The sequence below is a fragment of the Microtus ochrogaster genome, chromosome 18 (assembly GCF_000317375.1).
Source record: "Microtus ochrogaster isolate Prairie Vole_2 chromosome 18, MicOch1.0, whole genome shotgun sequence".
NCBI lineage: Eukaryota > Metazoa > Chordata > Mammalia > Rodentia > Cricetidae > Microtus > Microtus ochrogaster.
Window position 1 is genome coordinate 44306241 of NC_022020.1, and position 25535 is coordinate 44331775.

General features: G+C 43.5%; 1 protein-coding gene across 1 annotated transcript in view; it reads right to left on the reverse strand.

Annotated features, from left to right (window-relative positions):
• The window catches only part of Fbn2 (fibrillin 2), a 202491-nt gene that overhangs the window by 32946 nt on the left and 144010 nt on the right, over positions 1–25535 (reverse strand). The window contains exons 33-50 of the mRNA XM_005356130.2: positions 24016–24138; positions 22201–22326; positions 19388–19510; positions 18165–18287; positions 15917–16078; positions 15142–15210; positions 14580–14705; positions 13456–13581; positions 12729–12881; positions 10348–10416; positions 9024–9149; positions 8713–8838; positions 8162–8287; positions 6489–6605; positions 4968–5096; positions 4394–4513; positions 1746–1871; positions 944–1096 (exon numbers count right to left, since the gene is read on the reverse strand). Of these exons, the coding sequence (XP_005356187.1) occupies positions 944–1096; positions 1746–1871; positions 4394–4513; positions 4968–5096; positions 6489–6605; positions 8162–8287; positions 8713–8838; positions 9024–9149; positions 10348–10416; positions 12729–12881; positions 13456–13581; positions 14580–14705; positions 15142–15210; positions 15917–16078; positions 18165–18287; positions 19388–19510; positions 22201–22326; positions 24016–24138 (2223 nt within the window). The remainder of the gene's footprint in view (positions 1–943; positions 1097–1745; positions 1872–4393; positions 4514–4967; positions 5097–6488; positions 6606–8161; positions 8288–8712; positions 8839–9023; positions 9150–10347; positions 10417–12728; positions 12882–13455; positions 13582–14579; positions 14706–15141; positions 15211–15916; positions 16079–18164; positions 18288–19387; positions 19511–22200; positions 22327–24015; positions 24139–25535) is intronic.

Genomic DNA, 25535 nt, shown 5'->3' on the forward strand with positions numbered 1-25535 from the left:
TTCCTTTCCTTCCTTCCTTCCTTCCTTCCTTCCTTCCTTCCTTCCTTCCTTCCTTCCTTCCTTCCTTCCTTCCTTCTTTCCTTTGACTCACCCTGCCCCCTGCCTGAGTCTGAAAGTTGCTACATAGACCAAGCAGTCTTGACCTGCTGTCTGATTCCCGCATGCTGGGAGTAAAGGCGCACACCACTGCACCTGGCCATGGTTTATTTCTAAACCCAACACTGAGTATACTCATAGAAGGCTGCCTGAGCTCCTCCTAGGGTACCACCAACTTGGGGACTCTGGATCTGTCTGTCTAACACCAGGAAGTCCAAAACTGCCCCTGTCCTTTACACACAGAAGCTACCCCCAACGTAAGGACCCACCACAGGTTGATCTTGCTGGGAATTACTCTACAAGTCACTGGTGCTGATGAGAAGCTGTGGGGCCAATGTGCTGATGTTACATCTCAGAAATTTACTTAATATTTGGAGAACCACAGCCCATGATATTACAGCAACATAGGCTTTTACTTAACTGGGCATTCACTTTTGGTGGTAAGGACCGAACTCCAGCCTTGCAGGAGTTAGGCCTATGGTCTATCCCCAAACTACGCTTCTACACCCCAATCTGGGACTTGTGAAGTCGTGTGGAGTTTCCTTTCCACCCTCCCCTGGCATCTTCTGCCCTCGCCTCTGCAGTTCAGTCTTCAGAACGCAAGTAATGCTAACATTGGAAGGAAAAGTAAGCGGGCTATGACAGTGGGCACGCTGTGTATAGATGCTGGTGGGCCTCTTGCCAAGTAGCCGCTTCTGGAACCACTGGTCATCCTATCTGAAGGTACGATGTCGCCCTCCACATGGTCACAACAAAGTCCTCTCTGCCTTTATTCTCACCTTCATCGTCTTTGGGGCACAGCTCACACGGGTCCCCCCCCCCCAGCCCTCTCTGCCATTACTCTCACCTTCATCGTCTTTGGGGCACAGCTCACACGGGTCCCCCCAGCCCTCGCCTGGCATCTTACTGCAGCAGCACTTCGCCTTGGTGGTGTTGAAGGCTTTGGGCACAGAACACTTGCCGTTTTCAAAGTTGGTGAAGCAGAAACTCTGGCGAGTATCTAGTCAGGAAAGCAAAGAGCACAGCTCCTCACTGCTCGTGGGACAAACGGAATAACATGGATACAACTAGTTCGGAGAAAACACTTCTCATGGGCTGGACACAAGGTACACGCTAGATCAGTAGTTAAGAGACAGGCCTGGGCATTTTTCACGGTTCACTTTCATTTGCTAGTTTAAATTGATCTGCATGTAAAATGTTATTGCATCTAAAATACTTTTACGACGTGTTCAGGGATTTGTAAAATCGGCCTTAGTCGGGAAAATATTCCCACAGTCTCCTTTTTTCCTTCACTCTCACATCAAGGCTGTCCAAAAACAACGAATTTAACATCCAGGAAGTTAAACGATGCCCGAGGCAAATCGTGTACTAATAAATAACAGCCCATGCCAGCAACCAAATGAAAATGGCAAACCAAGATGATTTTCCTTTTAGCATAAAGTCTGAACATGGTACTAACGGTCTTAACAGACTGCTCTAACACTGTCCATTAGAGACACTCTTGAGAAGTCCGTGCTCTAACTGCAGACTGTGTATTATATATTTATAGACAATTATTTTATCGTAAGAAAGCCTGAGCATGATGCTCCACTGTCCATGTTTACACTGTCTAGGGGACACGCTGCCAGAGAAGTCATACCACAGCTTACCAAAGCACCTCCGTCCATTATCAGACAAGACAAAGCCAGGGGGACAGATGCATTGGAAGCCCCCGGGGGTGTTGGTGCAGGAACCAAAAAGGCAAATGTTGGGGTCTTCGTCACATTCATTTATATCTGCAGGACAGAAGAGTTTGTTAATCCAATCAATGTTCTGTTCAAGGGTTGAAAATATCTACTTGTCCATGCCGCAACAGACATTAATTAATAGAGGTTTAATGATGGAATTACAGATGACGCTGTGAACATAGCTAATTTATTCTTTTAAAGTATGTTATTGCCTTAAAAGCCAAAGATTATATCCAGTTTCAGCCAGCCATATGCCAGAACTTCCCACGTCTACCTCCAGGTCCTGTCACCTGATCACTAGGGGGCGCTCTACCCGCCTACCTTACATGACCCACTCACCCGCCTCACAGGTACAGTGTGCTCAGCCGGTGTTTACTCATGGCCCCCTCCCTAATGCCTCCTTTGGGACTCCAATAGGGCTACCTCTGGCTTTTTAATTCCTACACACACTCAGCGTGTAGCCTGCCTGTTCTGCTCCTCGGTACCTTCTACCCACATCCAGTCACCACCCTGTTACCCTACAGCTCTTCTCCAGCCTCAGAGAAAGACGATAGCTGCACAAGGAATATGGGTGACCATAAGAAAGGCCATGCAAACCACAGGAAATGGAACGCAATGTAAACGGAACCACAGATGCAGGTGCTTCCGACAGACAGGGTTATCAAGGAGGCTACGGTGCACAGCGACATCTGCATTTCTACGTCCTTACTGCTCTAGCATGCGGGATCTCTCCATACAAGGATGGAATGGACACGATGACGAAATGAAATCGAATGTGAAAAGCAAAAATGATGCTCAGTGGGTGGAAGCACTCACTGTGCAAGCAGGAGGACCCACGCTTAAATCCCTAGACAATATGTTAAGAGCTGGGATTGGCCACTACGTGGGCCTGGAGCCCCAGCACTGGGAAGAAGAGGCAGACAGGGTCATAGGGCTTGCTGCCTGCCAGCGTCACTCCAGGTTCAGTGAGAGACTGTCTCAAGGGAGTAAGGGGAATAACGTCTGTACGCATATACATCTATACATACACCATACACATACACAAATATACTTTATACATACGTAACACATATATACTTCCCACCATGCACAGACATACTAGACACACATATATCTGCCCAAATCAGACATATACAGCATATATACACCACACACATATATCCCGTCCACCACACACACACACACACACACACACACACACACACTTACATCATATGCACACATACACCACACACACATACTTCTCCCCACCACATATACATGCTCAAGACACATCACATACACACATATACATCATTCCCCATATACCACATACATGTACATCACACACATGTGCATACTACCCATATAACACACCAAACATACATACTAATACACTATACACACATACCACATGTACATTACACATACGTATTTCACATGTGCATTACCTCCCATGTATACCCCCCCACAAACATACCACATAAGCACATATATACTGTGTAGCCAATACGGATACTTTTAAAGAAAGCGATTGATGGACTATGGATTTTCTTTGCTACTTTGTTGTGAACTCATCCATGTGTACACATACACAAATACAAAAAGCCTCTCTCATATCCACAAAACAAAAATTTTTTAAAGTAGCAGAGAATCTTAGGCTTTCAAGAAACTTTTACCAAGATGGTTCATCTGTGTTTATTATTATTTTGGCTAGTAAAATAAGAATCAGTCTTCTAATAAACTATGCACACCAACAAGACTGATGGGGATACATACTGTCTAATCATGTGGCCTGAAATAAATTTCAGTTCTATGACATCAGCAGCCCATTTTGCTCTCTGTAACTGCCTTGAATATGAACAACAGAGGCGTTTATCTTTAGGATGTGAGAGAGTGAAAACCTTAAAGTCAGACATATCCTCAGCAACCCTTTCATGCTCACAAAGCCTCCCTTAGACGCCACTGCTTCTGAATGTCAATCATGCTGAAAGAACAAGTGACAAGAAGTGACGGGGTGACCTGTACAAAGGTCGCCTTCATCGTCTCTACCAGGCCTTCCGAGGCTGTGCAGTGTCCTCCTGTGCTGGGGGCTGCGGTAGAAGCCATCTGCTATGACAAAGGGATTGATAGTTTCCATTTTTATGTTAGTGTAACCTTCCAGAGAGGGGGAATGTCAGGAGAACCATCAAGCTTTCTGGTTCATATTTTCAGGAGCCTGGACACCTTTAATAACTACTCTAAGATCACGTGTCAGAGATCACACCGTAGAAACTTTTAAAATTCAGTAGGTAATCTCTACTGACATCTAGGACTCAGAGACTAAGGATAATGAAAAATCCCTTGAGATAGCATTAAGATTTCTGCCCATGAAAACAAGCCCGCGTCTCTAAGTTCTCGCTGCCAACACTCTACAAACACAACCATTTCTGACTCAGTAAGACCGATGCAATAAGACCGATGCAGGCACTGTCAACTTCTGAGGCCAGCAGGCACGCAGGGGCTGGGTTCGAGGTTCCCACGCAGCCTTTACGGTTACCAAGTCTTATTCTCCCGCACACCCATGACCTCAGAATGAACTCAAGCCTCACCAATGCAGCTCTCGCTTTTCACTTCATATCCGGGGGGGCAGATGCACCTGAAAGATCCCTCCAAATTCTGACAGGTCCCAGGGGAACAAGAGCCAGGAAGCGCCACACACTCATTGGTATCTTTAGAGAGAAAGAAGAAGAAGAAGAAAAAATGTGACTCGGACAGGAGACAATCATTGCGGTCTTTTCTGTTTGCTAAAACGGTAGACAGTGTTTGATTGTAACACACGGACTCCACCTGGACCCATTGGTCAGCTGGGTCACCATGGACAAAGATACCCTGTGCTCCTCCCATATCATGGATGCTTTTTATAAGGAAGGCTGCCAATTCTTTTGATTTGTTTCTTCATGTACTTTTATTGAGACATAGCTTCAGGCGCTGTCCCCAATAAAAACTCTCCCCGTGATACATTCAAACTGGTGGTTAATACCTTAGACCGAAATGTCCCTGACACAGGTCATTGTGGTCCTGCCATTTGATGGTGAAATGTGGATAAGCTGAGTGAGACTGTGGGGTTCACGGTGTCTCACAGAACATAACGCCACCAAGATGATTGACCGTTTCATTTCTTACCGATACAGTTTTTGCCGTCTGGTGTAAGTTCATAACCCTCATTGCACAGACACTTGAAGGAGCCAATTTCATTGAAGCACCGGCCGTTTCTGCACACTTGCCCGAAAAACGAGCTGCATTCATCTATGTCTATAAGCAGAGAGAGGTCAGGGTCTCAGAGGGAGCGTCTGCACAGAACCGTTTCCCTAGCTGAACTCTGAATACACGTTTGCTGGAACCCATTTCCAAAAGGTCCACACTGTGCTTCAGTGACAGAAAAGGAAAATGACACACGTTCTGAGGACTGCACCACAGAATGGTCACACAGGGCTGCTGCGGTTTTCAAGGACACGAGCTATAACTTAGGAGATTTATAAACAGGTAAAGTCTTACAATTTAAGACCAATCTTTGATTTTTTTTTTCCAATTGCAATGTATTTCTTTTGGCAGAGGAGAGGGGACGATGGGATGCAACTTGATTGCATGACTTGCAGATCCTTAACCTGGACACAGGATCCTATTCAAAGGACAAAGAAGTGAACATACTGAACACAGAAATCAGCTCTGTTAAAAAGTGCAGGGCTGCTGACCAGAATGCACCATTTGCAAGGAGGATGGCAGGTGCTGGGCTTTCAGGTAAGCCTCAGGCTGATTACAAGTGAGCAAGTGAGTCATTGCCTATGTTTCCTGAAGACTGCTTTTGTGTTACAGCATCATCAGACAGGACTCTTGGGTCTCCCAGGAGAACTACGGAACCCTACAGAGGAACCCGAGTGAAGTTGGATAAAATAGCCATCTAACTGCAAATCTTTTTCACAATTGCAGAATTCCGAAGGATAAAGGAAATCAACAGGGAAGCTGGGATGTGGTGGTGGGGCTGAGCTGTGCTGATCCTACAATGGTGGACACCATTCTGAATGCTCCCCTCACAGCTCATGTAGCTACACTGTATTACATCGAAAAGCACCCCACAGTGGATACACAACTAAGTGTTGCCTTTCTTTCATATTTACTCGGCTTCCTTGGGGGAACCTCTCTGGCATCAATTCCCATGTCCTATTGGTATGTCAGTGTGTGGCAAAAACAGAAATCCTGTATTTAGCACAGCTGTGGCCCAAGGACCCATCTCAAAACTTGCTCATTGTACTTTTTTTTTTTTTTAACTGGGAAAGGCATACAGGCTTTGAAATGGATGGGCAAGGAAATTTCCAGACATGGACATGGGTATGGAGAGTCTGCAAGGGTTGGAGTGCTAATTAGAAATGAACTCATATAAAATACATGAAGTAACATGAGAATAATAGAGCATCTCTCTCTATCTCACCTAGAGGGGACAAAGAGCCTAAACTATAAATCAGACCTGCTCCATTTATGGGTGTCCGGATGACCTTCCTCCCTTATGAACTGGGCATGTGAGGAAGGGCTCAACACAGCCCGTGGCCTTGTGACTACTGAGGGAAAACGGCTGCGGGTGTCCAGAGATTGCTCAGCGGCTTTGCCTATCTTCTGAATAACCAAGGCTGAACCGACGGAAAGACTTACCGAGGCAATCGTTGTTGTGGGTGAGCTCAAACCCAGGGTAGCACAGACAGTTGTAGGACCCAACAGTGTTCTTGCAAGTCCCGTTTCCGCACGGATGCCGCTCACACTCGTCCACATCTACCAAGGAGAACTCGACGTTTAGCTAGAGCCAGCTACTCCCCTTTAGCATTTCCTTTCACCCTCGCCGCTTTGTGACTTAGATGCTCCCCAGCGCAGTGCTAGGGACCCGTGGTTGTTTGAGGAAAGTAAGAAGGTGAAAACGGGGAAACAAATCAAAACTGCAAACTGACGAAAGAGAAAAAAACAGTCTGACCTATGGGGATGTGCAATTCTCAGAAGCAACGGGTAGAAAACATGTCATTGGCAGAAATATTGCAAGGAACAGGCTCACCTAGCAAATGTTAAAGCATTATTATAACACTTGGTCAAGAATTGAAAAAAATCTTAATTTAACAATGAAGAGTTCAGCCTCTTTAAGGAAGTAATAAAATCCAAACAGGAGTTTATTTAGAATTTAGTCATGAGCTTTCTAAAAGTCACAGTGAGAATAGTTAGCAAGGTCATCTGTGACAGCAGACAGCAAACCCTTGTGCTGGGAGGCCAGCCTGCAGGGCCACTCTCCAGGGAACAGACATGGCTCCCCAGTGTGTCTGAGAGGCCTGGGCTCCAGCTGACTTTATTGTGAAAGAATTGTTCATATAGGACATGTTGCTCCCATATGAATTCCAGAGTCATAAATACAAAATATGTATGTAGCAGATTAGACCCTCTGAGTATAGACGGAGACCCGTGTCTCCTCTAAGCAAGCCTTCCCAGAAAGTCCACGCGCATGGGTCCAGAACCAGTGAGATAGGTTAGAGACTTTTATTTCTTGTCATTCTGGGGCGGCCCACGGTGGGAAGGTGCTCTCAGGGCACGGTGGGTAAACTGAGCCTTTCCCCATATGCTGTTCGTGGCACAGATAGTCCATGAAGGAAATAGTTCCAGACGAGTGAAACCTGATTTTAACACTCACCTCGCCAGGTGATCCCTATAGAGTGGGCACACAAAAATCCCCTGGCATTTTCACACAGAGGACATGCTACTCGCAAACCACCACGTGTTAAGTTTTATCTTAAGCTTAGAGAGGACCTCTGAGTTACATAACATCAGAGGTATGGCATTCGGTGCCATCCTAGCCTAGGGCATCCTTTCCAGCTGCCTTTGCAAGCATATTGCTCACCACTTGCAGCAATTAACCAACCCTTATATTGGTTACTGGGGACTTTTAAAGACTCTGGTTATATTCACGTCTGCAATTATCTTAAGAGCTAAAGCTTCAATGATGCCATTAAATCCTAAACTAGAGTTTGTATAAAAGGATGCATATCTGCACACGTGTGTGTGTTAATATGGTCACCCTCGCTACTCCTGTGCACTCCAAGATGCATTTCGTGGGTAAATTCCACCTGGCACTGAGTTCGTCTGAATGACGTCATGCCACATGAACCCCTGGAGTCAAACGTTGAGGATCACTGGACAGAAGAACCTACTGCGGCATGTCCCTGGCTTGCAAATTTTACTCCAAAGCCTTAAACTGTTTAGCATGGTGGAGACATGGTGGCTGCCCTTGGAATCACTGTCTTTAAGTCCCAGCTTCATGTCGGTCCCTGGATGGGAAAAAGCGGTCCTACCCATGCACATGGTCTGATCTTGAGAAGCCTTGAAGCCATTGTTGCAGATACACTGGTAACTTCCTTGCAAATCAACGCACAGGCCATGACTGCAGACGTTGGGAATTTCCAAGCATTCATTGCGATCTAAAACAGGAAAGAAAAAAAAAAGACACATGTTATGCATAGCTGAGTTTTATTAAGAATCCTCCGTTTTTTCACAGATGCATTTCTCTAACCTGCTAGTAATTATTACAGATAGGCTAAGAATGGACCAGGACCAGAGCTGAATTAATATAAGCGAGGCTTTTGAGTACCCAAGGCTCTCTTCATTCAGGCAATGTTTGCTGGTGGACTGGGACCTCAAGGATTCTATCTGATGCCAGAGAAACCCACTGAACATCATTTCTCAAGAAAACAATTTGAACATTATGGTGGAAGTGTTTCAGCATGAGGCAGACAATCTTTCTAAAAGCATCCTTAAAATATTTTGTAGTGAGGAAGCGAGAAATCCTTTGAGAACAGGGAACCCATACGTTGCCATATCTGGCGGCTGTTAGCCTATTGCTTACCTACACAGGCCCCGTTGGGAGAGAGCTTGAAGCCGGCTGCACACTCGCAGCGGTAGCTGCCGGGGCTGTTGATGCAGTCTGCATTGCGCTGACAAAGGTTGTCGCCATTGCTGCACTCGTCGATGTCTGAAAAAGCAACGGGTCCGGGTAAACAGTCTTACACAGTTGCTTTAGGGGTACGTTCAGGTCACCGACTTCCATGCTCAGCTCTTAAATACTACAGAGGGGATGGTACAAAATCACAAGCTCCCACCAAGAAGCCACTTGCGCAGCCAAGTCTTTGGAGGAAGGACACATATTTCTCAGATTACCTTCACAGACCAGGAGCAGGTCATTGTAACTGAAGCCTGTCGGGCACTCGCAGCGGAAACTGCCGATCTGGTTGATGCACACACCGTTGGCACAAATGCCTGGAATCTCTTTACATTCATCAATGTCTGAAATGGAATGAATTGGGTAAAATATGTGTTTCTGCGAAACGTCTTTACCATCTTACCTCTGTGTAGCCTGAAATGAAAATACATATTCTCTATTCAAGTCAAATGTAAGCTGCCATAAGTGGTCATGTGGCTTACGGAGAACTACAGACCACAGTGCAGTTAGTTCCTCTGAAGAGCTTTGGGAAAGTGAAGGTGATTGGTAAAACACAAAAAGAAGTGACAAGACCAGTGAATCCCTTAAGGAACCAAGTCCCAACTGCTAGTTGTGTGAGGTCAACTGAATGGCTGCCGTTCATCTGACAAAGCTGTGTTTTCTTAAGTGAATGTATTTTGTTATACACACACTCAAGTAGATTGCTTCACAGAGACTTAAAATTACATTTTTTAAACTAGGAGGGAAATGTAGAATTCACAACAGAAAGTCCATTCAGAAGGAAGTGATTCATCTGAAAAGGGATTCCGTAAATTCATAATGAGACCAAATGAAAGGGATGATATAAAAATAGACAAAAAACTTGAGATGTATTTTTGAAAAGAGCAACTATCAGTTAAAATAAGATGAAGCAGGGTGGAGAGATGGTTCAGGGCTTGCCATGTAAGCATAAGGACCTGAGTTCAGATCCCCAGTGTCCACATAGTGGCATGCATCTGTAACCCTAGGGCTGGGAAGGAAGGGATCAGAGGTGTGTGGATTCGTGGAGATCCTGGCTAGCTTGACTGTGAGGGACCCTGTCACAGGAAGCAATGTGTAAAATGTTGAGGAACACATCAGATATTAATCTCTGGTCTTTAGAAATTCCTGGCATGCACAAACATGTGCACCTACACAGATACGCACAAGGTACATCCACACCCACGAACACAAAATAAGGTAGGATTTTTAGCCATGCAAGACAATGAGCATTGCAAGGGGAATTTGAATTTTTGCATGGCATGCATGGAACTTTGAGACTGTCAAGTAATTATCATACTTTAACTGCTAGGCTATGTGGATGAAGTATAACGCAAACACAACTAATACCTGGTCAAAGGCCGGAAGCACAGTTTCTTGATTAACTAATCATGTTAGCTTGGAATCCAGATTAATAGATTTGTGGTCCTGATACATTTGGAGACACTTGAGTACAAGGTGTGATCTATACATGCATATGTTTACACACGCATGTGTGCATTCACAACTATAATGGGAACTCACCAACGGCTTTTCCTGTGTGGATGTCAAAGGTGAATCCAGGGATGTTTCCACATATAGTTTTGAAGTCAGCTTTAAAATGGAAACAAAGGCGGACACTCTTAACATTCTCAGACACATCCAAATTATCTTTACACCACAATTTTGACCAACAAGAGCGTTTTTATGTTATCCACAGCCAGTCTTCTACATAGTGATCATGTGCATTTGATAACAATGTCTGCTTCTGCAAATGATCTAGGCAGCCTCCGTCACTGCCATCTCTATCATCAGCTTCTTATTGATCTGATATCAGGAGAAGGTAAGCAGAATATTAAAGAAGACAAAAACTTCTTCGGCAATTAAGTTATTTTTCCCTTATGATACAAAGAGCTTTAATAATGATTCAATTCGGGCGGCTTAGGTGGCTCAGGTGCAGAGGCTTTCATGGAGCAAGCCTAACAACCTGAGCCAGGTTTTTGGAATCCATGGAAAAGGGGAAGGAGAGAACCAACTTCACAAAGCTGTCCTCTGACATCCATCCATCCATCCATCCATCCATCCATCCATCCATCCATCCATCCATTCCTGTCTGTCTGTCTGTCTGTCTATCTAATCTACCTACCGACCTTCCTACCAATCATCTCAGTTTGTCAGAAAGCATGGTACCCCATGGAATAGCCCCTGCTGCTGTTGATTATCCTGTTTTCCAGAGAAGGTGTCATTAAAAACGGCAAGTCCTCTGTTTGGATCACACCACCAACAGGGCTTTCCTATGCATTTATAGATCTGTCCCAAAACCTAAGCCCTTCGTTTTCTGTCAGAGAAAATGACATTTATTTTCTCCAACCAGTAGTCTTGCTGGAGTTTCATAATAGTGAGAATGTCTTCACCTCATCTTACGGATGCAAACGGGGCTGGGGAAGGCTAACCAAACCCACCTGAAAACGGTTGCGATATTATCTAAAGTGCCCTGCCTGGCTCACCATTTCAACACTTGGCCTCCAGCTTTTTAATCGAGTTTGCTGTTTTTGAGGCTGTCGACCATTTAGAGGTGGTGGAAGCAGCCCAGAAGGGTTGATCTTTAAAGGTCACCCTTGCTTCTGCCTCCTGCCTGTGTCCTCTGGCTCTTGGTCTATGCCCTGTGAACAAGCTAAGGCCTCAAGCTTCTGCTACCCTGGACCAAAGGGCTCTGCTCAGTTTTCTCCACCATGGTGGGTCATGACTTTTGGAAAGCATGAGACAGAATAAATCTGTCATCCCTGAGATGGGTGGGTCGGTCTGTCGGGTGTTCTGTCATGATGAGGAAGAAAGTACTTGCTGCTGGGTTTGAGTCACTAAGACACTGGGTTTGAGAAGCCTGCACCACTTCTCCACATCTCTTCCCCTGAATTCATTTTAGCATCCCCAGAGTGAAACATGCACATGCATATCAATATTTGGTAACAAATGCACAGTCTATTCATTTTCCACTGGTCCTCCTAGTTTAGGTTCAGGATCTACAACTATGCTAAGTTACCATTCTCTAGGCCTCACAAAGTCTAGACAAAGAGTAATTTAAAGACAAGTGGTTGCTAATCTTGACTCTGTGATCTTTCCTTCCTTCCTTCCTTCCTTCCTTCCTTCCTTCCTTCCTTCCTCCCTCCCTCCCTCCCTTCCTTCCTTCTTTCCTTCCTTCTTTTTTTTTCTTTCAATGGAATATGCTCTTGTGTGAAACCCTCCCATGCCTGGCTGGAGACAGGCTCTTCTGGGCCCAATTCCCAGCATGCACTGAGCACATCACAACTGGCTATAACTCCCAGTTCTTGGAGATTCAGTGCCCTCTTCTGGTCTCTGCAGGCACCAGGCACAGAAACACACAAAAGAAAACCCCAGTACTCTAAAACCATTTTAAAATGTATTGTCATGTATAGGTTCCTTCTGTGTTGTGGGAGGAGCTGCACATGAGCTGGCTTTTTTTTTTTGCAGTTTTTTTTCATGAGATACTTTCTTAAAACATATTTTTTTCAAGCAACATTTCTTCACCACTTTATTTTACATATTTTCAAGATTTAATTTAAACAATTATTACTGAAGTTGCTAGCTTTTAAGTTACTTTACCAAAACATTATACCTTCCATGTTGAACACAGTGACGAACAGTAGTTGCTCAATAAATTTGTTGGATGAATAAAGAAATAAGTGGCCAGTCTTTTTGACGATGATTGTACATAGACCAATGCTATAAACCCTGGCAATGGTGCTTGCCTCTTTTTTATATCTGGAGCTTATGAGTATATATCTCAGGAGTCAGTGCAGGGCCCAGGTCATTTGGGAAACGAAGCCATAGCCCGCTGTTTGGTTCTATCTGGACCTGACGCACACTGTGACTGTATGCCGCACAAAGCACTGAGCGGAGGTGCCTACCTGTTCCTGGCGTTGGGCACGGCTCACAAGGCTTGTTCCAGGCTTTTCCCACGTTGTGTGTGCAGCAGCACATCCTCTTGGTCACGTTGAAAGGCAACTCGTTTTCACACGTGGTCCCATTATAGCTTCGGTAGCAGAAGCTTTTCCTCATGTCTGCGCGGGGAAAAATGGGTCAGCTCGGCATCACGAGCAGTGAAACCAGCATGCTTGCTCAGCCAACTCTCCTGAGGGATGGAACTCTGGGAAAGTTCTGTCTTGGCTGGCTGTCTTAACTCTCCGAACTGCTTTATCATTTTCGGATGGACAGCCCCTGCTTTTAGGCAAAGCATTTTATGGGCACAACAACATGCATTTCTTCTACTAAAATATTAATTTAATCAAAAAATATTAATTAATTTAATTGAAAAAATTAAGTGTTGAAATCTGAATATCTTCTTATCTATACAAAGTACATTTTATATACAGGGAGAATCAAAATTATCTGAGACCTGTAACTCCAAGCCCTAATTTTTTTTTTTTTAAATCTCAGATTTACAGGATATGGATCTATGTGGTGGAAGATTAAGAGCCTGAGGTAGAGCATCAGTTCATGGGACTCTGAAACACTTCCTCAATTGTGACGATTCCTTCTCCATAAAGATTTGGACCCAGACACTCTGAACAGTGATTCTGAGAACAGAGATGCCAGTCTTGACTCTGGCGGTTCCTCTCGGGGTCAGCTACTGACCCATGCAATTGTGCCCTCCGTTGACCTGCATGTACTCAGGTGGGCAAATGCAGGTGTAATTTCCCAGGGTGTTGTAGCAGGTTCCAGGGCCACATACGCCAGGATGGGCAAAACATTCATCAATGTCTAGAAGAAGCAAGAACATCCGTGAGTCAGGTTGGTAGCTTACTGAACAAGACACAGGTGATTCCCTAATTCCGTGTTTATAAGATTCAGAAATGAAAAAAAAATACCCACAAAGGATGTGTTTATATTTATACATCACAAGAACATACTTCAAAAAAAAAGATATAAAGCTCTCAATCCTAAAAATCTATGAACTATAAAGAAACTGCCCCATGCCTGTATACATTTGGGGAAATTCACATTCTCTAAGAGGAATTTCTTTGAAGTCTGCTTTTTCCTATGCCATTTGGATTAAAGTTTTAACAGCAGCCTGAAACTGAGTGTAGGCTGTGTGATCCTCCTTTCAAACTAGAAGTCCTCTCATAGGCTCTCAGTTGAGGGTAAATCACATTTCTTTCAGATGCATTTGGCTAAGAAGTTCAAGACTAAAGGCTGTAATAGAACAATGTTTCGTTCTTAATGTTCAGTTTTTGACACAGTCCCTCATCCCATAGACAAACACTGAGTTACATTGTTAACTAGAGCTTGAAGCAACAATGACTAGGGTGGTCCTTGCCTCTAGAGGCGAGACGGTCTCCTAAAATTAAAATTATAACTGCTATGTGATGGGGAGGGGGAGACATAATCCATACAATATTTCGTCATCTTTATATTTATCAAACATTTAGAAATTACTGGCCAGTTTTGACTTGCCATCACATTGAAGTTTACCTACTTCAAATTTCCCACTCAAAATTATTGTCAATGTTTACATGTAACTAACTTCATATTCGCAATTCCATTATCAATCTATATTTAACCCACCATCTTACTCAGAGAAAACGTTAAAGTAAATCATTGCAAATGAACTGCAAATTGAATTTTTCACTCTACAAAGGGACAGCATTGCCATGAAAAGATAAAAGCTAGCAACAGTCTCAAAGAGCTATCATCCTTCTGTAGGATGCAGGGCCCTGAGAGCAGACATTGCGGTAGACAACAGCACCAGATCCCCTCACCTTCACAGATGCGGGTTTCCTCGCTGAGGTAGTAGCCCTGGGGGCACTCGCACTGAAAACTCCCAAAGGTGTTGATACAGTTTCCACCCTGGCAGAGCCCTGGTAACTCCTGACATTCATCAATGTCTACAAGAGGAAGACAGTCCATTAACAACAAACATTGTGAGCAGAGGGTCAATATCTGCAGCTTTCAAACGTGACATCTTGTACGGACCACAGACATCTGTGCACCTAAAAGAAGACCTCTAAGTGCTGGGTTCACTCTGACCGTGATTCTCCTGCCTTCCTTGCGCAACTGCTGGTTTCTGAGGAGAGGAATGGAAGCAAGCTGCAGGCATTTGCTGCAGACAATGTAACAAGGGGGTCTCTGCATAACAACTGAACACCAGATCTGGCAATGGACGGCTACCTCTCTGTAAAATTGCTGCTAAACATGTGTGTGACAGCCTGCTCCACTCAGGAAGCCTGCTGCACTGCTTCACACTGGCTTTTGTGCAGGCTTCCCTCTAACCTAAGCCAATATCCTTATTAAAGCCTACACGACAAATAGCGATGAACTCACCTTCTAAGATTATTGTGATGGGGTTCGGTCTAAAGCCCTCACCTCCAGGACACAGTGTATAATATTCAGCTGGGAGGAAAAAAAAAGGGAAAACAAGAAGTTTGATTCTCGGATCCCAGTGGTTGAGACAATCAGCAAACATTCACCAGCTGCCAAACTCAAATCCTCAGGGGGTATCCATAGTTTTCTTTGTGTCTTTTCAAACGTATTACAATAACGTATATCACATTTTATCCCAAATATCATGACTTCATCAGTGACATGCAGTGGGAATAACAAAAGCCATTTTTTTTGTTTTTATTTTATAGAGAACACTGCCTTTTAGATAATTCATATCACAAATGCTTTGCCAAGGAAATAAAAATGTCAGGAGCCTGCGGTACAAAGGTTTGGTTCTGTGCATATCAGAACACATGTTTCCATTTAGAGTGCCCCATGACTGACTTCAGGATACACGCCACCTACGGACCTGAACTAAACCTCCGAGAAGAACTGGGAATGGCCTTCGTCTCTGATACCATGGAGAATCCAGATTATGACCATTCAGATTGGATTGTGGTTAAAATGATTTTTTAGAGTAACACAATGAAGAAAAATAGGAAGAGAGGAACTAAAATTCCTTTTCTAAAAAACACTCTTGGCGGATTTTAGCTCAACCACTGACAACAGTCCAAAACCACCCCTCCCTGCGCCCCAAGTCCAAGAATACAATAGCAACTTGTTTCTATCCTGGGCTGGGAATGTTCTGTTCCTCTTCTCTCGGCTGAATACTTACTGCTGTTTACAGGGGGGCACGTCTCACAGGGGTTTCCCCAGGCCTTCCCCAGGGAGCAGCAGCAGGAGGAGCGACTGACGCCCACCCCAATCTCTGTGTTGCAGGACAGACTCCCGTCTCCTCGAGGACCGAACTTCAGGTAACAGTTGCCCACGCGGTTGTCTGTGGAACAAGAGAGGAGCTTAAAGTGGTTCCGACTATGGAGAGAACCCCTCAGGAAAGCATTTACAGGACTGCATTCAGGATTTTGCACGCTGATGTGGAGGGTGCATTTTAACTCCTTGCACAATACAACCTCTTGCTTTTAAACGTCTTGAATCAACCATAAGAAATGATGACAGGCGGTGGTCACTAGAGATCACAGACTGTTGCATATATTCATGGAAGAAGCAACGCAGTGAGGCATTTCTTATTTTGGAATGCCTTATTATTATTTCGAATAATGTGACTACAAGAAAATTGGGTTTAATCAATCTGTATCTTGAGTTTGTGAAGAGGTGGAAACATATGTAGGTATGTTAACTAGGTTTGTAAGGTGCTAACAGTCTCATTCTGCTCGACTGTCATCGGCAACCCCCAAATGGGTTGATGTCAATCTCCACGGCAACGTTTGCAGAATTGCCAAACTAGAGCTCTCTAGCGAAAGGTTCCAGTGACGTTGAAGGTGGCCTCAGCTCTGTAGCTACCATCTTGAATCACGGCTTTCAATAATATTTTCGTTTTCCTTTGAGTGATCTCAAGTTCAGAGTCCTCTCTTACCTTTCTTCTGAGTTCTAAACCTTTCTGCTGATTTCTCTCGTAAGTGTTATTAGTTATTTCCGAGTCAACACCTCCAAGAATTAAACTGGATACTCTTTGTTCACATACGGGTCTGTTCTACTTCACCTTGCGTCTTAGGGGTTTTCCGTTGATGGAAGTCCCCGCCTTTCTCAGCTCTCGAGGCTTGTGGCCACTTCTGATCCCTCACTCTCATTCCCCTTTCACACAAGTAACAAAAAGGCTTGACAACTTTATCTTCAAAATGCACCTGGCAACTGATGTCACTGATGTCTTAACCTGAATTCCAGCTACCAACATCTTTTTTAACCTAGACTCCAATGGCCTCCTAACTCATCTCTTAGCTTCAACCCTTGGCCCAAGTCCAGTCTGTTTTGGCCTTTGTAGCCTAAGTAATCCATCAGAAGAACTGCTTCAGGCCAGGCCACCCCTAAGAGGTCTCATCCCAACCAAAGTAATTTGAAAGTCTTTATGAGTGCACAGAGTACCTTTCTTTTCTGGCTGCACACAGTGCAACCATCTGACTGCTTCTCTTTGTTATGCTTCAATATCTTTACTTGTTTCTGATGCCAGGTCTTGGATGCAGGAACTGGGTTAACTCATGGTCCCTCCCTTGCTAGCTTTGAATTCATTCAATATTTCCTTTTTTCTCTTTTCTCTTTATCCTCCATGCCTGTCTCCCCCGACCATTTGACTATTCAAATGCCCTGCTAGTAGCTTTTGCATGTGTTCTTATAAAACAGTTTTAATGTGCTAATTTAAAATTTTTGTCATGTAAAACACTGAGTTTCGGTGTCTAATCACAGCTGCTTTGGGGACAAACTGTGTATGAGTTCTATGATGTCCAAATGCTTATATTTCTTGTTTGTCTGTTTTGAGATATGGTTTTACTCTGTGGCACAGGCTAGACTCTAATGTAAGAACCTCCGGCCTCAGTTTCCTGAGAGTTCAGATTGCCTTTAAAAATCTGTACAGTTTGCTAAATTGGTTTCTAGTAAATCTGTGTCACTGCAAGTAGTGTAATGAACATCCTACAGACGTCTATGAAAGAGTCACTGTGTTACTATCTTTGGTCTATAAAGCCAAGGGAAAAACTTAGGGTTCGCAGATTCTCCAGTTGGAAAGAGCACTGTCCTTTATTATCCGGATTCCCCGGACCCTTTCTAATGTTTTGAAATAATTTTAATGGGGTTTATACAAAATAAAATCTATCTATACTGCAAAAATATTGCTTATTTTAGTAAGGATTTAGTCATTGTCAACTCAAATATCTACTACCTCTTTTCTTGATTTTGTACTCAAAGTTGTCCTTCAGATTATAAACGTGGAATCATCTAGAGTGTTTCTTAGGTGATCAGGCTGTTTTCTTTAAATGAATATATCAAGTACACATTATAGCTCATTGTCAAGAGAATTTAAATATTCAGCACTGTCTGTCTGATTCTAGCTACGTCATTTGTCTTTCACTTACCAACACAACCCACGCCCGTGGGGTTCAGCTGAAAGTCAGGTGGGCAGTTACACTCATAGCGACCAGGCGTGTTCACACATAGGCCGTTCACACAGTTTATGGGATCTGCACACTCATCAATATCTATGAACATGTAAGATACCCATGTTAACATCTTTACTTCTACATGTGAAGTGCTTTTCCAAGGAATTGAATGGATCTTCCCCCCAAGTTATTGAAGATTGCTGTGGAAGACTCAGCAGAATGAAAATAGATTTGACACAAACACAGAATAGGTTTTCCAATGGTGAGGATTCTATATAAATGTGTGCATATATGTACAGTGCACATGTATGTGCATTCATGTATGTGTGTGCTTGTGTGAGCAGATGTGTGTCTGTGAGCATGTTAGTGTGTTTTTTTGAGGGTATAGGGGGAGACAATGGGATTATACTTTATAATCCTGGCTGGCCTAAAATTCACTATGTACACCAGAAAGGCCTGAAACTCATAGAAAATGGCATTTTCAACAGTGCTGTTTAATAACTTAATATATAAGCAATAATCAAATGCTGCATTCTAAAAAAGAAAAATGATCTGCTTAAGAAAAATAAAGAATCCAGGCTGGGCAATGGTGATGCATGCCTTTAATCCCAGCACCCAGGAGGCAGAGGTAGGTAGATCTCTGTGAGTTTGAAGCCAGCCTGGTCTACAAGAACTAGTTCCAGGACAGCTAAGTCTGTTATGCAGAGAAACCCTGTCTCAAAAAACAAAGCAAAAAACAAAAAAGCAAAACAGAATGAAAAGAAAAACCAGAAAGAATAATAGAAGAATCCATTGAGAAGCTCCACAGGTTGAGAGTTGCTATTCAGCCTGTGTAGAAGTTCACCGAGATGTGTAGACTTTAGGTCTGGTTAATTCTGGTGTGTGATTTTTTTTATTTGAAAGGTGTGTTAATAAATTCTATTAAAAATTAAGAAAAATGAAATATACGTACAAATTCACATATGTTCATTCACATATATGTATGCTTACTAGTTTTGTATTAAATAAAGAAGTTGTTTATCTAAACACTAATAAAGTCCATAGTAGAAAGTAAATGTGTCAGAATGTACTTTTCTTTTACAAAAACATTCATAGCCTAATGTGCTTGAATTAACTTAGAAAAATTTGAGGAGTTTATGTATTTAGCATAGAATACTATGCCAAGCCATGAGAACACAGTTGGCCCCGGCTTGGGATACCTGTGCAGTTTCCTCCTGTCCTGTCCAGTTCGTAGCCATCGTCACAGATACAGTGAAACATCCCAGGCAAATTGTTACATGTTCCAAAGACACAAATGTTCTGGAAGGAGCATTCATCAATATCTGAGGACACAAAGAAAGAAGGTCACCACTTGTTTACAAAGACATTTAACCTTTTTAATATGTAACAATGAATTTTCTAGATTCTAGGATATTTACAAGCAGTAACTCTTTTTCTTTGTCTTTAGCTGGATAAATAGTTCAAATGGTGAGTTAGGCACACTTATCTATAGGATAAGATGCTTATCCACAGATAAGATATAAAACAAGTCCTATTTCGGTTCAATGGGTTTCTTATGTTTTTTCCCCTTTCTGCAGTGTTAGGAATCTAATGTAGAGACTCATGCATGCTAGGCAAGTACATTACCACTAAGCTACAACTGATATAATTTTCTATTATAATATACTCTAATAGTAAGTGCCAGCTTAGGCAGTATAAGTAGAATATGAAAATTAAATGCGAAGTTGTCAAATTAGTGAAATTTTAAAAAAAACAAGTAAATGAGAGATTCTACCTAATTCGTACAAACAGTACATAGTTTATAATCGGCATATTGAAATATAAAACAACATAACACCAAATACTAAATATATTGGTAAAAAGTCTTTAACACTTAATGTTAGTTTATTTTATAATCTGACCTATTACCATAAAATCATTTGTAAACATTTAGAGAATACTATTCTTTATACCATGAAATAACATGGTCCACTACCCATAGATTTCTTTGTATTTTGATAAAATATATCTACTAACAGAGCATGGGAGGAGGCTCAGTAGGTAAGAGCGGGTACTGCTCTTCCTGAGGCCCTGGGCTTGATTCCTAGCAGCCACAGTCAGTGACACACAGCCATCTGTCAATCCAGCTTCAGGGATTTGATACCCTCTTCTGGGCTCCATGGGTACGCATGCTCACACGTACATATACCACCCTATTCCACAGCACACAGACCCACTCATATAACCAAAGATAAAATCTTAACGTATTTTTTGAGGAAACAATTCTTTAAACATGATTTTTAAATATAACAGTTATTTTGTGTGTGTGTGTGTGTGTGTGTGCATATGTGCGTGCGTATGCACACATTGTGACTTGCACATGGAGCTGAGAAGGTGATTTGTGGAAAGCAATCCTTTTCTTCCACCATGTGGGTTCCAGGGATGGGTCTCGTGTCACCAGACTTGGTGGCAAGCAAGTTAAGGTGCTTGCATGTTGCAAGGTGAGTCATTTTTCAGGCTCCATAGATAAGTCATTCAAACCACTATCTTGAAATAGTTGCATCTTAAAGTAGACGTGTCTCCTGGCTACTTAAAATAGGTACACTAATTTGTTCTAACTATCTTAGGTTTAAGGAACCGTTCAAATTGTGTTAAATATTCAGCCAGTATTCAAATGTATCTTGCCCTGTGTTGGTGGCTGTCCTCTAAGGAGAGAGAGCTAAGATTTCTTGATGCAGGCTGCAATTAAACTGTCGGTAGTGGAGAGAATGGCACCGTCTTTCTGAGCACACCTAGTTCCCTAGGGAATGAACTTCACCAAAAGCATCCTCTTTATACTAACGCGGCAGCTATGTAAGATGGGGTATGGGAAAATGCTGCCTTTAATGGTCGAGTCAACTCAAACGAGACAGAATGCACTGCTGATGGCATCTTCCTCTAGGACCTCCACCTACCACCATGCACAGATGCAATCGATCCTAACGAATAATTACTCGGACATCACCGTCTCGCAGGCACCATTTCTCTCTTAATATCTACTTTCTGGTGGTGGTGCAGGGTGAGATTTGCCTTTGAGTCTCCCGGTACAGTTTGTGTTTGGTTGATAGCGATGTGTTTGTGTGTCTGTGCTGGTGCTCGCCGTTTCTTTCACACTATGGTAGGGAAGGGCCTGGAATTTGTTTCATTTCATCATCATCTCTTCCCCCATAGTTAGCTTGAGGGGGAAGAGGGGAAAGAAGAGGAGGAGCCAGATTTGGAGTTGGGGGAAGTCACCTTTTGGAAAAAAAAAATGTTTCTATGAATGGCAACTTTTGTTGATGCTCCACAGTCTCACAATGAAGCTACATTTTTTTTTTTCATTTTTCAAATCATATTATATTTCCTATACCAGGCTGATGGTCCAAACTCTGTGTACTGTGAATTGAATCCCCAACTTAAGAGAAAATCCATTTTTTTTCCCCTTGGACAGATAGCATTCTAGACACAGAGCCCCGTTTTTAGGGGAGAAATCATGTATTTCTTTTTCCTCTACTTTTGAGCAGAGGTGAACAAGTCCTTGATGGATGTAGGAGGCTTCTAGTCTCAGGCATACACACCACAGCCTCAAACACGAAAGGAAATGCCAGAAGCAAGCTGCTTTGACTTTACTGAGCATGGTGAGTACAGATGGCTGAGGTAGGCAATAGATCCCCCTTGAAAACCAGAAGAGGTGTGTCACATGTCATTCATTTAGTGACACCAGAGGAAGAAAGAAATGGCTTAGCAAAAAGAAAGAAAGAAAAAAAGAAAAAAAGAGGAATAAGCCAAACTTCCAACTATTGGCTCTGAGCCAGAAATATCTCATAAGAGATGAAAGCCAGCCTTCCTCATTATTCACTCCACAAACTAATCCACGCTTAAACGAGCGGCTTTTTATATGTGCTGCGTGCGTTGTGTATTCCGCTTCCAGGTGGAGCCCGTTCCAGCCCTTTCCGTGGTTTCATTTGCTGTAGCAGATCCAACTGGAAAATGAATTGGAAGCCTGGCAACCCACCTTGGCAGGATCTGCTGTCTGAGGCTGGGGTGAAGCCCATCTCGCACTCGCAGCGGTAAGCTCCGGGGACATTCAGGCACTGGCCATTCTCACAAAGGTTTATGTTCTCTGCACACTCGTCGACGTCTGCAGAATGAGAAGACACCTCTGTCATGTTCCAAATTTCCCAACACGTTTGTCTCCTTGTTCAAAAGTGATATCGGTTTCGGCGGCTGGAGTTGGGGTTGCTTAGTATGAAACACCAATTAACCCATTCGCTAGAGTGGGTCCGAAGCCTGAGATGGAAGCTCCCTAACTTACACACCTAACACTCGGCTATAATAAAGATGGATGGAGTTTCTCTCAGTTCTCCTTAATACCAGCTGATGAATGGGTATTAAAAGCGGTATTAGTAGATAGGACCAAGAGCTCTGGGATTCCGCTCATTCATAGGAAAGCTCAGCAATGGACTTCCCTGTTTCCCCAGCTGAGGTGTCTTACAGGAAATGAGAGATGCCGTGGAAACAAAGTTTCCTTCCTACTACTAAAGTCTCACCAAAATATACAGATGGATACTTTTAAAGGCTTTCAAGATGATTTACTTAATTCTAAAAAGCAGGAAAGGGGAGGAGGACAGACATCAGCATGTCCTGAGCCAGGTGGCATGGCCACCACGAGGAATGCAGTTTTCATTGAGTTCACTAGAAAAAAGTCCAGGCTGAGAGCGGCCAAAAGAGCTACAAGGGTCCCACTGGGCCCCATTCTGAGTGTAGATGTGTTTGCCACCAACACCATTCTTTCTTTGACATTACATCCCATACAAAGTCAGGGACATAAATAACAGCCAAGACTCTACAGAGAGGGAGGATGAGACTGCACTTTGACGAATTACAGACCTAGTCTTATACTTATGAGTTTAAAGTTTGAATGAACCTCAGCTGGGAGACACCTCGCTTGTAAAGCAAAAAGTCATTTTCTTGCCCCAAAGGATGATCTAGTCTTACATATGGGTATAAGAGATGACCTTTCAACATTGAGACCTGGGGAGCAGCGGGAGGGAAACAATAACCAGTGTGTATTGAAGCTTACGTGGTGGCTTCCTAAGTCCTCTGTGTCTTCTGTTATTCCATTTAATCCTGTCAAAACTGGGAGAAAAACTAGTAAAACTCCGAGGAGGATAATAAGCAGCTTTGATGATCTCTCTTAGAAAGGGACATTACGCATCCCATCTTCAAGAATTGCGAAGTTCCCCCAGATCATCCACTTAGTGATTAAAAAATGCTGCTATGGTCGCTATGTCTATTTTAAAATGAGAAGAACTCCGTCCTCTTTCATGAAGTTCTGGTGGAATTCTGTGCTGAAACCCTCTGGTCCTGGGCCTTTTTTGAAGGGGGGAAGGGGGAGGGAACTGGGATTGGTATGTAAAATGAGGAAGGATTGGTTTAATAAAATAATAAAAATGAGAAGAGCTGAGGTCACCCTGACTACTCATGTAGTAGGTTAACACCAGAGTAAGCAGCATAAACATTGTGAACCCAAGTGCCTTCCCCAACCCCTGTGTTTTTCTGATGGGTACTTCATCAAGTAGTAAGAAGTAACGATCGTCATTAGCAGTACAGGAAAAGAAAGACATCATTACTTTAAAGAATCCACATTCTCTGGATGCTCTTTCAGGCTTCTGTGTTTAAGGGATGAAAAAGGTATGTGCTCATTCACAGGTCGAGTAGAAGCACAGACAGTCATTTCCGTTTTCTTCACGTTTTTCTTAAAACAAGGAAAGCCTATTGGGTGTCCTGAGATGGGGATAACGGAGCACTCCGCAGGCCTGTTACTCACCTGAGCAAGTAAAGCCGTCTCCGGTGAAACCCTCTGAGCAGGCACATCTGTATGAGCCCGGGGTGTTGACACACTGAGCATTTATGCTGCACTGGTGGGTTCCATTCGAGCACTCGTCCAGATCTGCATGAGGAGCCAGCCCGACAAAGAAGATCAGCAGTGAAGACGGGACATCCTAATGCAGGGCGAGGGTGGGACTTGCAAAAGCGTGAGCCAGCCCAAACCGGTTTTATTTTAGCTTATCTGGAAGGGCAGTACTCTATAGCCCTCAGATTCTACATCTGAGTCAGATTTCACGCTGGCCTCCACCTACGGTGGCTCTTACTACTGATTCTCTTATCACTGTGAGACGATCTGTTTGGGAGATAGCATCGACAAGAGAGAGTCAGCTCAGAGTTCTAAATCTTCTAAGAAGGGAAGAGAGACGTGGTTCTTTCTTTCATGGAATTAACAGCCTATCGGAAGGGATGCATGTCAAACACAGGAAAGAAAGGATGCTGTATTTATCTAGAGACCATGAAGCAGGTTCCAGATACAACCTAATCTGAAATTCAGGGAAGAAGAAAGAACCCATTGAAGAGGTAACTTTTAATCACCTTCAGACCTCCTCTTCCAGGGATGAAGGAGCCTCACTTGACTGAGTAGAAGAGAGAAGGGTGTTTCTTACAGAGAATAATGGAGACAGGGCCACGAAAGAGGAAAAGTACAGAATGTGGCCTTCATGACAGGTGGAATGGCAAAACTACACCACAGGGGCCAGGGCCGAGGACGGTGGAGCTAGAAAATGATGCAGGGACCTGTAAACCTTGGAGAGGAAGCTGGGGTTTCTCCTAAATTTGAAGAGGTGACTGTCAGTGTGAAGAGAAGCTTAAGCTTTCTCTACTGCTGTCTGAAGAATAAAGTGAATACGGGGGAGGGAGGGGGAGGATGAAAGGGAAAAGGAAGAGGGAAGGGGTGGGGCGGAAGGGGGCAGAGAAGAGGGAGAAGAGGGGGAGATGGAGAGGGGAGGGGACAGGAGGAGGGGAGAGCAGAAGAGAGGGACTGAGGTGGTGGGGAGAGAGGGAGGGTAGGGAAATGACTCCGGAGGAGGATGAAGATGGAGCCCTGGTGACTGAACCCTCTAATGTCTCATCTTGGGGCAGGCAGTCTTGGGATGGTTGGCCAGACTGACAGATGGACACGAAGCACATAAAATGGAAACTAAGAGAAAAATAGGAGGCACATGGGGACAAGAAAAATGGCAACGAGGACAGGCCCTGCCTGTACAGTCATGAGATTAATGCTAGTGGGTGTGGCCGGCCTGGAAATCGGTTTACGGTTGGCCTGAGGAGGCTGACATAGGGGGCTATACAGCAAATCATTCTCCAACTACGATAATACACATTCTGCAATTGGCTTTAAATCGTTGACAAGTCTGAAACATCTGGCTGGAGAGCCAAGCTTTACTCAAATTAATTTTCATTATTGGTAAGAGATATTAAAGGTTTTTTATTTAATCCTTACTATGGGCCTATAAGCTT